At 44.2% G+C, this 13,434-nt stretch overlaps 1 protein-coding gene across 2 annotated transcripts in view; it reads right to left on the reverse strand.

Annotated features, from left to right (window-relative positions):
• The window catches only part of ZDHHC20 (zDHHC palmitoyltransferase 20), a gene marked incomplete at both ends in the record, with an annotated part of 72,241 nt that overhangs the window by 25,214 nt on the left and 33,593 nt on the right, over positions 1–13,434 (reverse strand). For both annotated transcript variants that reach the window (XM_080690205.1, XM_080690204.1), the window contains 2 exons: positions 608–677; positions 7,153–7,273. In XM_080690205.1, coding sequence (XP_080546331.1) covers positions 608–677; positions 7,153–7,273 — 191 coding nt within the window. The remainder of the gene's footprint in view (positions 1–607; positions 678–7,152; positions 7,274–13,434) is intronic.

A 13,434-nucleotide genomic window follows, 5' to 3' on the forward strand; every position in this document is an offset into this window, starting at 1 on the left:
CTAAGCTATATATCCAGCTCTATTTTATTTTTTATTTTGAAACAGGGTCTCATAGCCAGGCATAGTGGTACATGCTTGTAATCCTAATACTTGGGAGGCTGAGACCGGGAAGATCACAGGTTCATGCCAGCCTCAGCAATTTGTGAGGCCCTCTTCAATTTAATGAGACCCTGTTTCAAAATAAGTTATCAAAATAAGGAATAAAAACTGGGCATGGTGGTGCATGCTTATAATCCCAGCGCTTGGGAGGCAGGGACAGGAGGATCGCGCAGGTTCGAAGCCAGCCTCACTGGCTTAAGAGACCCTGTTTCCAAATAAAAATATAAAATAGGTCTAGGGGGAGTGTAGCCCGAGAAGAAGGAACCATCCCCAGTACCACCAAAAAAAAAAAAAAAAAAAAAAAGGAATAAAATAGGACTAGGAGCAGCTAGAACCTAGGGTCCATCCCCAGTACCACGGGGGTGGGGGAGCTCTTTATGCACAGTAATGGTAGAGGATGAAATATTCTTGCCAAGCATGAAGCATGAAAGATGTCCTTTCCCCTTCCCTCCTCCTGTCACCAACATCCAGCACTAGGTTTGAATGAGAGGGAACAGGTAGCACTTACGTGTCGCACGCCGAGCAGTGATGTGTGCGGTCGGGCTTGATCAACTGGCACTTCTCACAGTATCTGACGGCTGCACAGTAGTAAAAGCAGATGCTGAAGGATGCACCCAGTTAACTAATATGACATAAACCTGTTACACTGCATAAATGGTTGTGGGAAATCGACAACTCATCACTTTAAAAGAAAACCAAGCTGGGCGTGGTGGTGCACACTTATAAGCCCAGTACATTCACTGGAGGCTGAGACAGGAGGATCAGACAGGATCGAAGCCAGCCTCAGCAACTTAGTGAGGCCCTGTTTCCACATAAAATACATATAAAAAACAGGTATGAGAGTGTAGCCCAGAGGTAGAAGACCCCTGGGTTTCAACGCCAGTACCACAAAAAAAAAAAAAAGAAAGCCAAAATATCCTTGAGAACATTTCAAATCACAATGTTGAAAGAAGAGAACCCGAGAAATGTATTATCCCAGCAGTTTTCAAATTAAATAAAGTAGGACTAAAGTAAATAACTTGAGCTGGGCATGGTGGCTCAATTTATTTATATATTAATAAATTTAGAAATATAAAAATAAATAACTCGGCCGGGCGTGGTGGCGCACGCTTGTAATCCCTGCGCTTGGGAGGCAGAAACAGGAGGATCGCACCGGTTCGAACCGGTTGAGTGTCCTGGCTTAGGAGACCCTGTTTCCAAAATAAAATTTAAAAAAAAATGTAAAAATAGGTCTGGGAGTGTAGCCCGAAGGTAGAAGGGCTTCCAGGAACCCCAGTACCACCAAAAAAATAAATAAATTAAAAAAATAAAAAAATAAATAACTCGTACCAAGTTAGACACCAAGGTAAATAGTAGAACTAGGGCAGAATTCAGATTACATAAATTCTAAATCTAATGTTCTTTATTTTTTTATTTTTTATTTTTGTAGTACTGGGGATGGAATTCAGGGGCATTCTACCTCCAAGTTCTACCCCCAGCCCAATTTTTTATCCTTTATTTTGAAACAGTGTCTCACTAAATTGCAAAGAGCCTCACTAAGCAGCTGAGGCTGTCCTCAAACCATGATCCTCCTGTCTCAGCCTCCCAAATGCTGGGATTACAAACATGCCACCACGCCTGGCTTAGTGTTTTTTATATTATATCACAATGTCTATGGTAAAATGTAAAAACTTATCTTTGAGGCATTTTACAGGATTTGGGGCTTTTTTTGTTTTGTTTTGGGGGTACTGAGGATGGAACCCAGGAACCTTCTACCTCCAGGTTATATCACCAGCCCGATTTTCGTTTTTATTTGGAAACAGGATCTGGTTAAGTTGTTAAAACCTTGCTTAGTTGCGGAGGTTGGATTCTAACCTATGATGCCTCTGTCTCCACCTCCCAAGCTTTGGGATCACAGGTGTGCACCACCATGTGCTCCCATTTTGTTTTTGTCTGGGGATGGAATCCAGAGGCATTTGACCGAGCTACACCTCCTGCCCTATCTTTTATTCTTTATTTTGAAACAGGGTCTGACTAAGTTGTAGAGGGCTTCACTAAGTATCTGAGGCTGTCCGCGAATCACAATCCTCTGGTCTCAACCTCCTGAATGCTGGGATTACAAGCGTGCACCACCACACCCAGCTCCATTTTGTATTCTTTATTTTGAAACGTGGCCTCACTAATTTGTGGAGGGCATCACTAAGAAGAGGAGGTTGGCTGTGAACCTGAGATCCTCCTGTCTCAGCCTCCTAAGAACTGGCATTTCAAGCAGCTACCACAATACCTCGCTTCTGTAATTTTTTCTTTTTTTTGTACTGGGGATGGAACACAGGGGCATTCTACTTCCAAGCTACACCCCCAGTCTTATTTTTTATTCTTTATTTTTTGAAACAGGGTCTCATTGAGCTGCAAAGGTCCTCACTAAGTAGCTAAGGCTGGCCACGAACCATGATCCTCCTGTGTCGGCCTCTCAAATGCTGGGATTATAAGCGTGTGCCACCACACCTGGCTTGACTTCTATAATTTTAAAAACATGAGAAAACTGAAATTGCAACAACGTAGTAAGGCATGTCATTATCTGGGGAGAAAATTCTAATCCGAGACTCTCAGGCAGGAGAGTGCTTGACCTTTTCAAACAGTGAAGAACAGAGATGTCCATTATAGCATTATTGTTCATATAACACAGGAATAATTTGATTTTTTTTGTGTGTGTGGTGCTGGGAATCGAACCCAGGGGTATTCTACCTCCAAGCTACACCCCCAGCCTGGTCTTTTATCCTTTATTTTGAAACAGAGTCTCACTAAGCTGCAGAGGGCCTAAGTAGCTATGGCTGGCTGTGAGCCTGCAATCCTTCTGCCTCAGCCTCCCAAGTACTGGGGTTACAAGCATGTGCCATCATACCTGGTTGTTGTTTTTTGATATGAGAATGGAACCTAGGGAGCATTCTTCCTCCCAGCAAGTCTCCCAGACCTATTTTTTTATTCTTTATTTTGAAACAGGGTCTCACTAAGTTACGGAGGGTCTCACAACTTTGCTTAGGCTGGCTGTGAACCTGCCATCCTATCTGAGCCTCCCAAACACTAGGATTACAATTTGATTTATGAAAATGGCTAAGTATTTTATGCTTATGGATACATACAGAGAAATACTCCATGACTACCAAGGATTTTCCACACAAAACACATTTATATCCCGTCCTCCTAAGGAAAAGACATGAGGCTCAAGAGGTGTGGCTCCTGCTGAGGTCACAGGGCAAACAGGAAGGGAGGCCGAGCAAGGAGGAGCAGGCTGGAGCTCCTGTCCCACCCCTTCCTGTCCTGCACTCCACTGCGGGGGGCGGGGTACCCAGCTAGCCAGCCCTGGGGCGGCAGTGAGGCGCACAGACCTGCAACACACAGCCTGGCCACGGAGGAGCGACTGAAGAGAGGTAATGCTCAGAGACGGGCAGCGCTTCTTGTCCCTGGGTGACCAGAGGAGTAGTGACACCAGGGAGGGACAGCAGGACCTGAGAGAGCAGGGCGCTGCTCTTTATTCACTCAATGCCCACGTAGAGTTCACATGTGACCCACATTATGAGGAGCAGGGAACAGAGAACAAGGCAGACCCACACATTATTCACACTAGCATTCATTCACTCATTCATTCATTCACTCGCTGCTGAGGGCTAAAACCCAGGGGCATCCTCTCACAGTTCTTTTTAACAAGTTTGACTAAGTTGCTAAGGCTGGCCTCAACCTGTGATCCTCTTTTCTCTGTCTTTTAAGTACTGGAATTATAGGTGTGAGCCACTACGCCCTGCTATATTAGGGTTGGTTTATTTATTTATTTATTATTTATTTATTTATTTATATTTCTAGGGATTGAACTCAGGGGCATTCTAATGCCAAGCTACACCCCCAGGCCTATTTTATTTTTATTTTGAAATGGTCTCCATAAGGTAATCAGCTCACTACTTGCTGAGGCTGTCCTTGAACCTGTGATTCTCCTATCTCAGTCTCCTAAGTACTGGGATTACAAATGTACCACTACCATACTGTGCTAGATATTTTTAATTCAAGGCCCATATTTTCAGAGAATTATGAATCCCTGAGATTACATGCAAAACTTGGGACACACATACTTTTTAAAACATCCTGCTCAAGCTGGGCGTGGTGGCACATGCTTGTAATCCCAGCGCTTGGGAGGCTGAGATAGGAGGATCGCACAGGTTCGAAACCAGCCTCAGCTACTGAGTGAGGCTCTCAGCAACTTAGGGAGACCCTGTTTCCAAATAAAGTATAACAAAAAAGGTCTGGGAGTATAGCCTGGAATAGAAAAGCCCCTGGGTTCCACTCCCAGCACCACCAAAATAAATAAACAAACAAACAAACAAATAAATAAATAACATCCTGCTCATAGCAAGATTACCTTTTTTTTTTTTAATTTAATTTGGAAACAGGGTCTCTTAAGCCAGCAAGGCTGGCTTCGAACCTGTGGGATCCTCCTGTCTCCGCCTCCCAAGCGCGGGGATTACAAGCGTGGGCCACCACGCCCAGCCAAGATCACCTATTTTTCACAGTAGAACAAGTCTGGTAAAAGTAAACAGCAACTGATACAAACCTTCACTTACTCATTGCAATGGTTTTCCTGTAATGGAGTGAACCACGTGCAGCACTCCCCCCTCTGGGAGGAGAGCCTTGTGAGTGTGTGTTTTAGATACAGGACGCAGCAGAGCGAGGTGGCCAAAGTCTCTGAGCAGATTCACACCCTCTCCTAACCCCAAAAGAATACGTGCTGCTGAATCCTGTTTTATGCTGCATCCAATCAAAAACTCCACAGGAGTTGCCTTCTTTCTTTTTCCTGTAGATCCGATGTGTCCAAAAGCCAGGCTTTCAGATGCTAGAGATGAGGACAAGGGATGGAGCTGTTTTCCTGGAGGGGCCTGGGGCTAGAATACAGGAAGGGAGTCTGCACTGAACTTCCTTTGTACTGCTTTAAACCATGTGGACATACTGTTACTATTCAGAACACAGCAAAGCCTGCTGACCCTCCTTCCTTCTGCAGCTTCTGTATTCTATTTTTCAGCTTCACAAGGGTGCCTTGTTTCCATCCTTTCTGTACTGCTCCCCAGCTGTTATTTGTTTTGTGGTACTAGGGACTGTACCCAGGGTGCTATCTACCTCTGAGCTATATTCCCCGCCCTATTTTATTTTTTACTTTGAAATAGGCTCTCATGAAGTTTTGTGTGCCTTGATAAATTGCTGAGGCTAGCTGTGAACCAGCAATACTCGTCTCAGACTCACAAGTACAAAGATCACAGGTGTGCGCCACCCGACCAGGCCAGAGCACCTTGATTTAAATCCCTGTTTTCATACTCTGCCTGTATGACCTCGAGCAAATTACTAAACCTCTCTGTTAACAGGTTCAGTCAACAAGACTGCAGCTGTCCTGAGTCATAGATACCATGACTGTTCTATGGTAACCCTCGCTGGAGTTTCTGGAAGTGTCCCAACAAACCATACACAGAGAAAACCATTCATGGTAGGTGGAACTTTACAATGGGCCCTGGTGCTGGAAGGTGCCTGACTCTCGAAGTTAGCTTAAGATAAACAAGGTTCCAGTGTGGGTGAAGTTACTTTGATCTAAACCAAGACATACACCTCTCTTTCTGGTCCAAACTGCAGGGTCCACTGGGTCCTGTTGCTGTCCAGAACCATACTCTGTCAGTCAACTCTGTCAGTAAGTGGTGCTGTGTAAGCCCCCTTTGTTCAATGTCACAGCACCTCAGGGCCAATTGTGCACGGCAACTAGCTGTCCCTCAAGAGTGCCTTAAGCTTCCTATCTGCAAAACGCAAACAGTGGTAGGGTTGTTGTGAACGACTGAGGAGGCCAGGAAAGGAGGATAGCAGATTCAAGGCCAGCCTCAGCAACCTAGCAAGGCATGCCGTGACTTAATGAGACACCAAAACAAAACAAATAGGGCTGGGGTATATCTCAGAGGTAGATTCCCCTGGATTCAATCCACAGTATAGTACAACACACACACACACACACACACACACACACACACACACACACACATGCAAAGTGTGTAACATATTTTTTTTTTGTTTTTTAGGTACTGGGGATGGACCCAGGGGCATTCTACCTCTGAGCTATACTCCCAGCCCTATTTTTCAGTCTTTTATTTTTTTGAAACAGGGTCTCACTGAGTTGTGAAGGGCCTCGCTAAGCAGCCGAGGCTGTACATGAACTGCAGTTCTCCAGTCTCCGCCTCCCAAATGCTGGAATTACAAGCATGTGCCACCATGCCTGGCCCAAAGCGTGTAACATAATTTAAATGACCAGCTTGGCCACTTCAGAGACTCCTCCTGATCATCAGCCTAAATGTGACAAAAGCTGCTGTGAGTAGCAAGTGTAAGAGAACAGTGGTGCACAGCTTGATCTGGAATGTCACCTTTAGAACCTTGAACAAGTTCCTTCTTCCTCATGACTTTTACTTTTCCCCATTCTTAGCAAACTCTTGCTATTTTTATTACTCAGTGATGATAGACAATAGTTCAAATCAATGCAAAATTTCTAAATGGTGGTTTACTAAGAATAACAATTTATATTTTTAGCCAGAAATGTTGAGTTGGGGATAAGGATCGGGAAGGGACCTGGGTGTGGTGGTACACACTTGTAATCCCAGTACTTGGGAGGCCGAGACAGGAGATTGTGGGAGGCCCTCTGAAACTTAGTGAGATCCTCTTTCAAAATAAAGAATAAAAACATAAAAATAAGGGCTGGAAGTATAGCTTGGAAGTAGAATACCCTAGGTTCAATCCCCAATACTGCAAAAAAGGAAAAGAAAAAAAAAAGGAAGGGAAAAGACATTTATGCTCAAATGAGCCCCGTAAGAAAACTATATTGATATATGTTCATATACATCTAAGATACCATGTGAGAAGGAGAAGACAAGAAACCCGTTTGTGCAGGTGCTTTGTGAGGTGACCACTAAATATCTACTCAATAGCAAAGCATGCAAACGTATCTTGAAGGAAATAAATAGGGCTGCAATCTCTTGGAAGGGAAGCACACACACTCTCTCTTACTTCTCGAAGCTGTGGTAGTATAGATGGGCAAGTCCCTCGCTGCTCTTCTCAGAATCTGCTGTTGCCTTTCTTGGCTAAATTCTTTTTCATAACGTTCCTTTTCAGAACTGGACAAGTAGAACTAGAAAAAGAGAGACAACTATCAGCTTGAAATCCTAAGATGTTAACTACGATGCTCACAAAAGTTCTCTAGAACAACACCAAAAACAACAAAAGCGTCCACAAATATTTTGTTTCATGAAGGCAAAGCTTATCTTCAAACTTAACTTCAAGTACCTTTTAACAAAAACTACACACTAATCAAAAATTAACTGCCCTCACTACTTATGATGGCAAAGTATAAATATAAACTCCAAACTTTGGCATCTCTGCTTTTTACAGATAAAATCCTTCGTCAAAATGGCTCAATTGAGGTCAGGTGTTGTGACACCTTCCTGTACATCCTAGTATTAGAGAGGCTGAGACAGGAGGATTGCAGTTTTCAAGCCAGGTTTCAACAACTTAGATAGGCCCTCAGAAACTTAGCAAGACCCTATTTCCCAATTAAAAAAACAAATTTGGTGTGGTGGCGCATGCTTGTAACCCCAGCAGTCAGGAGACTAAGACCTGACTGCAGTTTACAGACAGCCTCAATTACTTAGGGAGGCCTTCCACAATTTAGTAAGCCCCTGTTTCAAAAATAGAGAGATTAGCCGGGTGTGGTGGTGCATGCTTATAATCCCAGCATTTGGGAGGTTGAAATAGGAGCATCGCAGGTTCGCAGACAGCCTCAGCTACTTACTGAGGCCCTTTACAGCTAAGTGAGACCCTGTTTCAAAATAAAGAATAAAAAATAGGGCTAGGGGTATAGCTAGGAGGTAGAATGCTCCTGGGTTTCATCCCCAGTACCGCTAAATAAATAAATAAATAAATACACCTGTGGGTGTAGCTCGGAAGTACAATGCCCCTGGGTTCCATCCTGAGAACCACAAAAATAAATAAATAAATTAATTAATTAAACAAATAAATAAAATAAAATTGAGATGGGCATAGTGACACATGCCTGTAATCCCAGTACTTGGGAGGTTGACACAGGAGCATAGGGTCCCACTACTTTTTGGTGAAATGTCTCAATGAGATCAACAAGTCAAGCTGGGCGTGGTGGTGCACGCTTGTGATCCCAGCATTTGGGAGGCTGAGATAGGAGGATTCCGGTTCACAGTTAGCCCCAGCTACTTACTGAGGCCCTTTACAACTGAGTGAGACCCTATTTCAAAGAAAAGAATAAAAAATAGGGCTGGGTGTGTAGCTTGGAGGTAGAATGTCCCTGGGTTCCATCCCAAGTACTGCAAAAAAAAAAAAAAAAAAAAGAAAGAAAGAAAAAAAGCAGAAATCAATAAGTCATTTACTTGTCATATTTAGTTTCTTAAAAATGAACAAGCCAAGGCCGGGGGTGGTAGCGCACGCTTGTAATCCCCACTCTTGGGAGGCTGAGACAGGAGGATCGCACAGATTTGAAGTCAGCCTCAGCTTTTTAGTGAGGCTCTCAGCAACTTAGTGAGACCCTGCTTCCAAATAAAATATAAAATAGGGCTGGGTATAGCCTGGAGGTAGAAAGCCCCTAAGTTCCACCCCAGTACCACCACAAAAAAAAAAAAAAAAAAAAAAATTGAGGCTGGGGATGTAGCTAGTGGTAGAACACTTGGCCTTGCATGCCTGAGGCCTTGGGTTCAACCCCAAACACACACACACACACACACACGCACGCACGCACGCACGCACGCACACAAAATATTTGAATAAGCCGGGAATGGTGGCGCGTGCTTATAGTCCCAGCATTTGGGAGGCTGAGATAGGAGGGTCACGGTTCACAGACAACCTCAGCTACTTAGTGAGGCCCTCTGCAACTCAGTGAGACTCTGTTTCAAAATAAAAAATAAAAAATTGGGGAGATGTAGCTCAGAGGTCAAATGTCTCTGGGTTCCATCCCCAAACCCACATACACACACAAAAAGAATAAAATATAGGGATAGGGATTGGGATGTAGGTTGGAGGTAGGATGTCCCTGGGTTCCATCCCTAGTTCTGCAAAATAAATAAATTTAAAAAAAATTTAAAAAGAATAAAAAAGAGCACTGGGGGTGTAGCTCAGAGGTAGAATGACCCTGCGTTCAATCCCCTACTACAAAAATAAAAATATAAATTTTTTAATTGGGTGTATATATACACATGCATGTATATATGTGTATGTGTGTTTATATATTTTTTAATTTTTTAGGAGACAAGGTCTCACTATGTTGCCCAGGCCAGCCTCAAACTCCTATATTCAAGTGGTACCCTGCTTCAGCCTCCTGAGTAGTTGGGATTACACGCAGACATGACAGTACCCAGTCATGAGTGTATATTAAATCCTCATCAAGAGCTAAGCACTGTAGTACTTGGGAAGGTGAAACAGGAAGACTGCAGGTTTGAGGCCAGAACAAGATCTTAGAGAGACCCTGTTTCAAAATAAAAAATAAGCCGGGCATGGTGGCGCACGCTTGTAATCCCCACGCTTGGGAGGCGGAGACAGGAGGATCGCGCTGGTTCGAAACCAGCCTCGCTGGCTTAAGAGACCCTGTTTCCAAATAAAAATATAAAACACATCTGGGAGTGTAGGCCACAGGTAGAAGGGTTTCCAGGAACCCCAGTACCACCAAAAAAATAAAATAAATAAAAAATAAAAACCATGTGTTGTGGTGGCAAAGCAGGTGGCAAAACAAACAAACAAACAAACAAACAAACAAACAAAAAACACATTCCTGGAGTCTAGGAGAGAAGTTAGCCATGTATGTTTGTTTGCAGTACTGAGGATGGAATCCAGGGGGATTCTACCTCCAAGCTACACCCCCAGCCCTATTTTTCATTCTTTACCTTGAAGCAAGGTCTGAGTTGCAGAGGGCCTCACTAAGTGGCTGAGGCTGTCTTTGAACCTGGATCCTCCTGTCTCAGCCTCCCGAATGCTGGGATTACCAGCGTGTGCCGCCACGCCCAGCTCTGAAGTCAGCCGTGTAAATGCAGAATACAAAGTAAAGATATCAGCGTAAGTACAACATCAACAGTATAGTGCACACATGGGAAATCTCCTTGGGAACCAGTCAGAGCTACTGATGAATGGTTTTGGACAAAGTGGAAACTAGGCTGGTCTTTGGAAGATTAGTAGGAACGCTCCAGGAGGCAAGAGAATCCTGGCAAAGGGATGTAGAGATGGTGTGGTGTGCTCAGGGCACACACCATTTAATTGAGGGTGCTGTTTCAGATCCCTGGAGAGGTACTTAGCAAGGTTCTAGATCACGGGATGCTGTGGGCACCACTTCTGTCTTGTGGCAGACTGCCAAAAGCAGACAGTGAGGGCACCGCTTTCTTTTTTTTAAGGACAGTGCCTGGTGATGGAAGATGTCTACCAGCTAGTCCTGGGCTACCTCCTCACCACCCCTTCATTCAGGTTCTTACCAATGTGCCTAAACAAACTTGGTCTAAGCCTGGCAAGGGGAATACATTAATAAACAACATTTTTCCTTCAGAGTTGCTAAGGCTGGCCATGAACCTGCAATCCTCCTGTTTCACCCTCCCAAGTATTGGGATTACCCAACAGAAGAGATACTTATAAATGTTGCAGGGGATAGGTTTGGGGGGGGGAATGTGTGTGTTGTGTGTGTGGAAAAGTAACCCCACCACCACCACCACACAGACAGACAGACAGAAAAACCGTGGATTCTTGTCCTAAGCTAAGAATAAGTATTCATCGCTTGGACAGCTGCTGAAGATTTAAAGAAGTTTATTAAAAAGATAGAAATACAGAGAGTTACAGCCCTGTGCCGGAGCAGGGCACAGGGGGGCAATTCGAACGAAAATGCCAACGAACTCCAGTTTACTGAGTTTTTATCCTGTCTAAGTCCAGCAGGTCCCTCTGATTTTGGAGATCATGTTACCCCTTATCTCCAACCCCGGCTCTGCTTCTGTTATCTCTCCAGCCGAATTTATGGCCTAAAGGGGGAGACATCTCTGTCTCCAAACACAGGCCCAGATTTATGGCCGGAGGGGGAGGCATCTCTGTCTCCAGACACAGGCTTTTACCCCCAAAATGTGTTAAATTGTTCTTAGGAATGCAAGGACATGTTAGCTAACCCTGGCTTTCTTAGTAAAGAAGATATATTTCAAGATTGGACATCTTTCCCAGTATTGACACATTAATACATTTTAAACCCTCTTCCCAATACCAGTACAATAAACACCCCAGTTTAAATGCTGCTTCCTGGGAGAGAAAGAGAGAGACAGAGAGATTGTGTGTGTGTGTGTGTGTGTGTGTGTGTGTGTGTGTGTGTGTGTGTGTATTTCTGGGGATTAAACCCAGGGGCACTCTACCTCTGAGCTACACTCCCAGCCCTACTTTTATTCTTTATTTTGAAACAGGGTCTCACTAAGTTGCAGAGGGCCTCACCAAGTAGCTGAGGCTGGCCACGAACCTGCAATCCTCCTGTCTCAGCCTCTCAAGTAATGGGATTAGAAGTGTGTGCAACCATGCCTGGCTCCTCAGAGAGAATTTCTTTGGTCACACTGTCTAAAGTACCTTTTTCTTCCCTAAAGTATCTTTGACTCTGTTATACTCTATCATATCATGTTCCTTTTCTAAATTTACCTCAATTTTCTAGGTTATTTTGTTTACTTATCATCTGTCTCTGCTTTAAAATATAAAGTCCAAGGGCTGGGTGTGGTGGTACCACATCATCTACTTAGTGAGGCCCTGAACAACTTAGTGAGAGCTGGGCGTGGTGGCGCACGCTTGTAATCCCAGCATTAGGGAGGCTGAGACGAGGACTGCAGCTCACAGCCATCCTCAGCTACTTAGTGGAGGCCCTCTGTAACTCAGTGAGACCGGGTTTCAAAATCAAGAATAAAAAATAGGGCAGGGGGTATAGCTCGGAGGTCAAATGCCTCTAGGTTCCATCCCTAGACCCACAAAAAAACAAACAAACAAACAAAAAAAAACAACTTAATGAGACCCTGTTCCAAAATAAGGAATAAAATAGGGCTGGTAGTATAGCTCAGAGATAGAATGCCCCTGTCCAATTCCCATAAATAAATAAGTAAATACATAAATAAATAATCAATCCAGCCAAGATTAGCCTCACTAAGTAGGGGAGGCTGGCTTCGAACCTGTGTGATCCTTCTGTCTCGGCCTCCGTAGGATTACAAGCACTGGGATTATGAGCGTGCACCACCATGCCCGGCAAAATAGCAGTTTTTATAACTTAACTCTCTTAAAGACTTGGATTTTACTTTTTGAGTTCTCCTAGGCCTGATGGCTGTCGAGCACTGCTCTAGCCTCCCAGCTAAGAGAGTGGCAGAAAGAGCACAGTCACATCAGCCTGTCTCACAGCTCCCTAACCCCTCCCATGGCACTATAAGGAAGAGACCCCTGACGTGTTGTTCTTGGCTGGCACTAGAACTTAACTGAGCTGGCTTTTTTTTTTTTCCAGTACTGGGGTAGAACTCAGGGGTATTCTACCTCTGAGCTACATGCCCTGCCCTATTTTTTTTATTCTTTATTTTGAAACAGGGTCTCACTGAGTTGTGAAGAGCCTAAGTAGCTGAGGTTGTCTGTGAACTGCAATTCTCTGGTCTCAGCCTCCCGAATGCTGGGATTACAAACTGGGATTACAAGCGTGTGCCACCACGCCCAGCTTTCAGCTGGCTCTTGAGGACTGAACAACTGTTTTAGTCAAAACTTGTTAAACACAAACTCTGTGCCAGATTGTGTGTGTGTGTGTGTGTGTGTGTGTGTGTGTGTGTGTGTAACTTGATGGAAAACTCTGCCTTCTCAAAATTTATAATTTAAGCCAGGTATGGTGGCACACTCTTGTAATCCCAGCACTTGGGAGGCTGACAAAAGAGGATCATGGGTTTGCTGACAGCCTTAGCTACTTAGTGAGGCCCTCTGCAATTTAGCGAGACTTTTTTTGTTGTTTGTTTTTTTGTGGTACTGGGGATGGAACCCAGGGGCTTCCTACCTCCATACTATACCTCCAGACCAGGTAAGTATATTTTATTTGGAAACAGGGTCTCACTAAGTAAGTTGCTGAGAGTCTCACTAAGCTGCTGAGGTTGGCTTTGAACCTATGCGATCCTCCTGCTCAGCCTCCCAAGTGCTGGGATTACAAACATGTACCACTACGACCTTGTTTTAAAATAAGAAATAAAAAACAGGGTTGGGGGTATAGCTCAGAGGTAGAATGCCTTGGGTTTCATTTCAGTACCACAAAAA

The sequence above is a fragment of the Muscardinus avellanarius genome (assembly GCF_963383645.1).
Source record: "Muscardinus avellanarius genome assembly, chromosome: 2".
Classification (NCBI taxonomy): Eukaryota; Metazoa; Chordata; class Mammalia; order Rodentia; family Gliridae; genus Muscardinus; species Muscardinus avellanarius.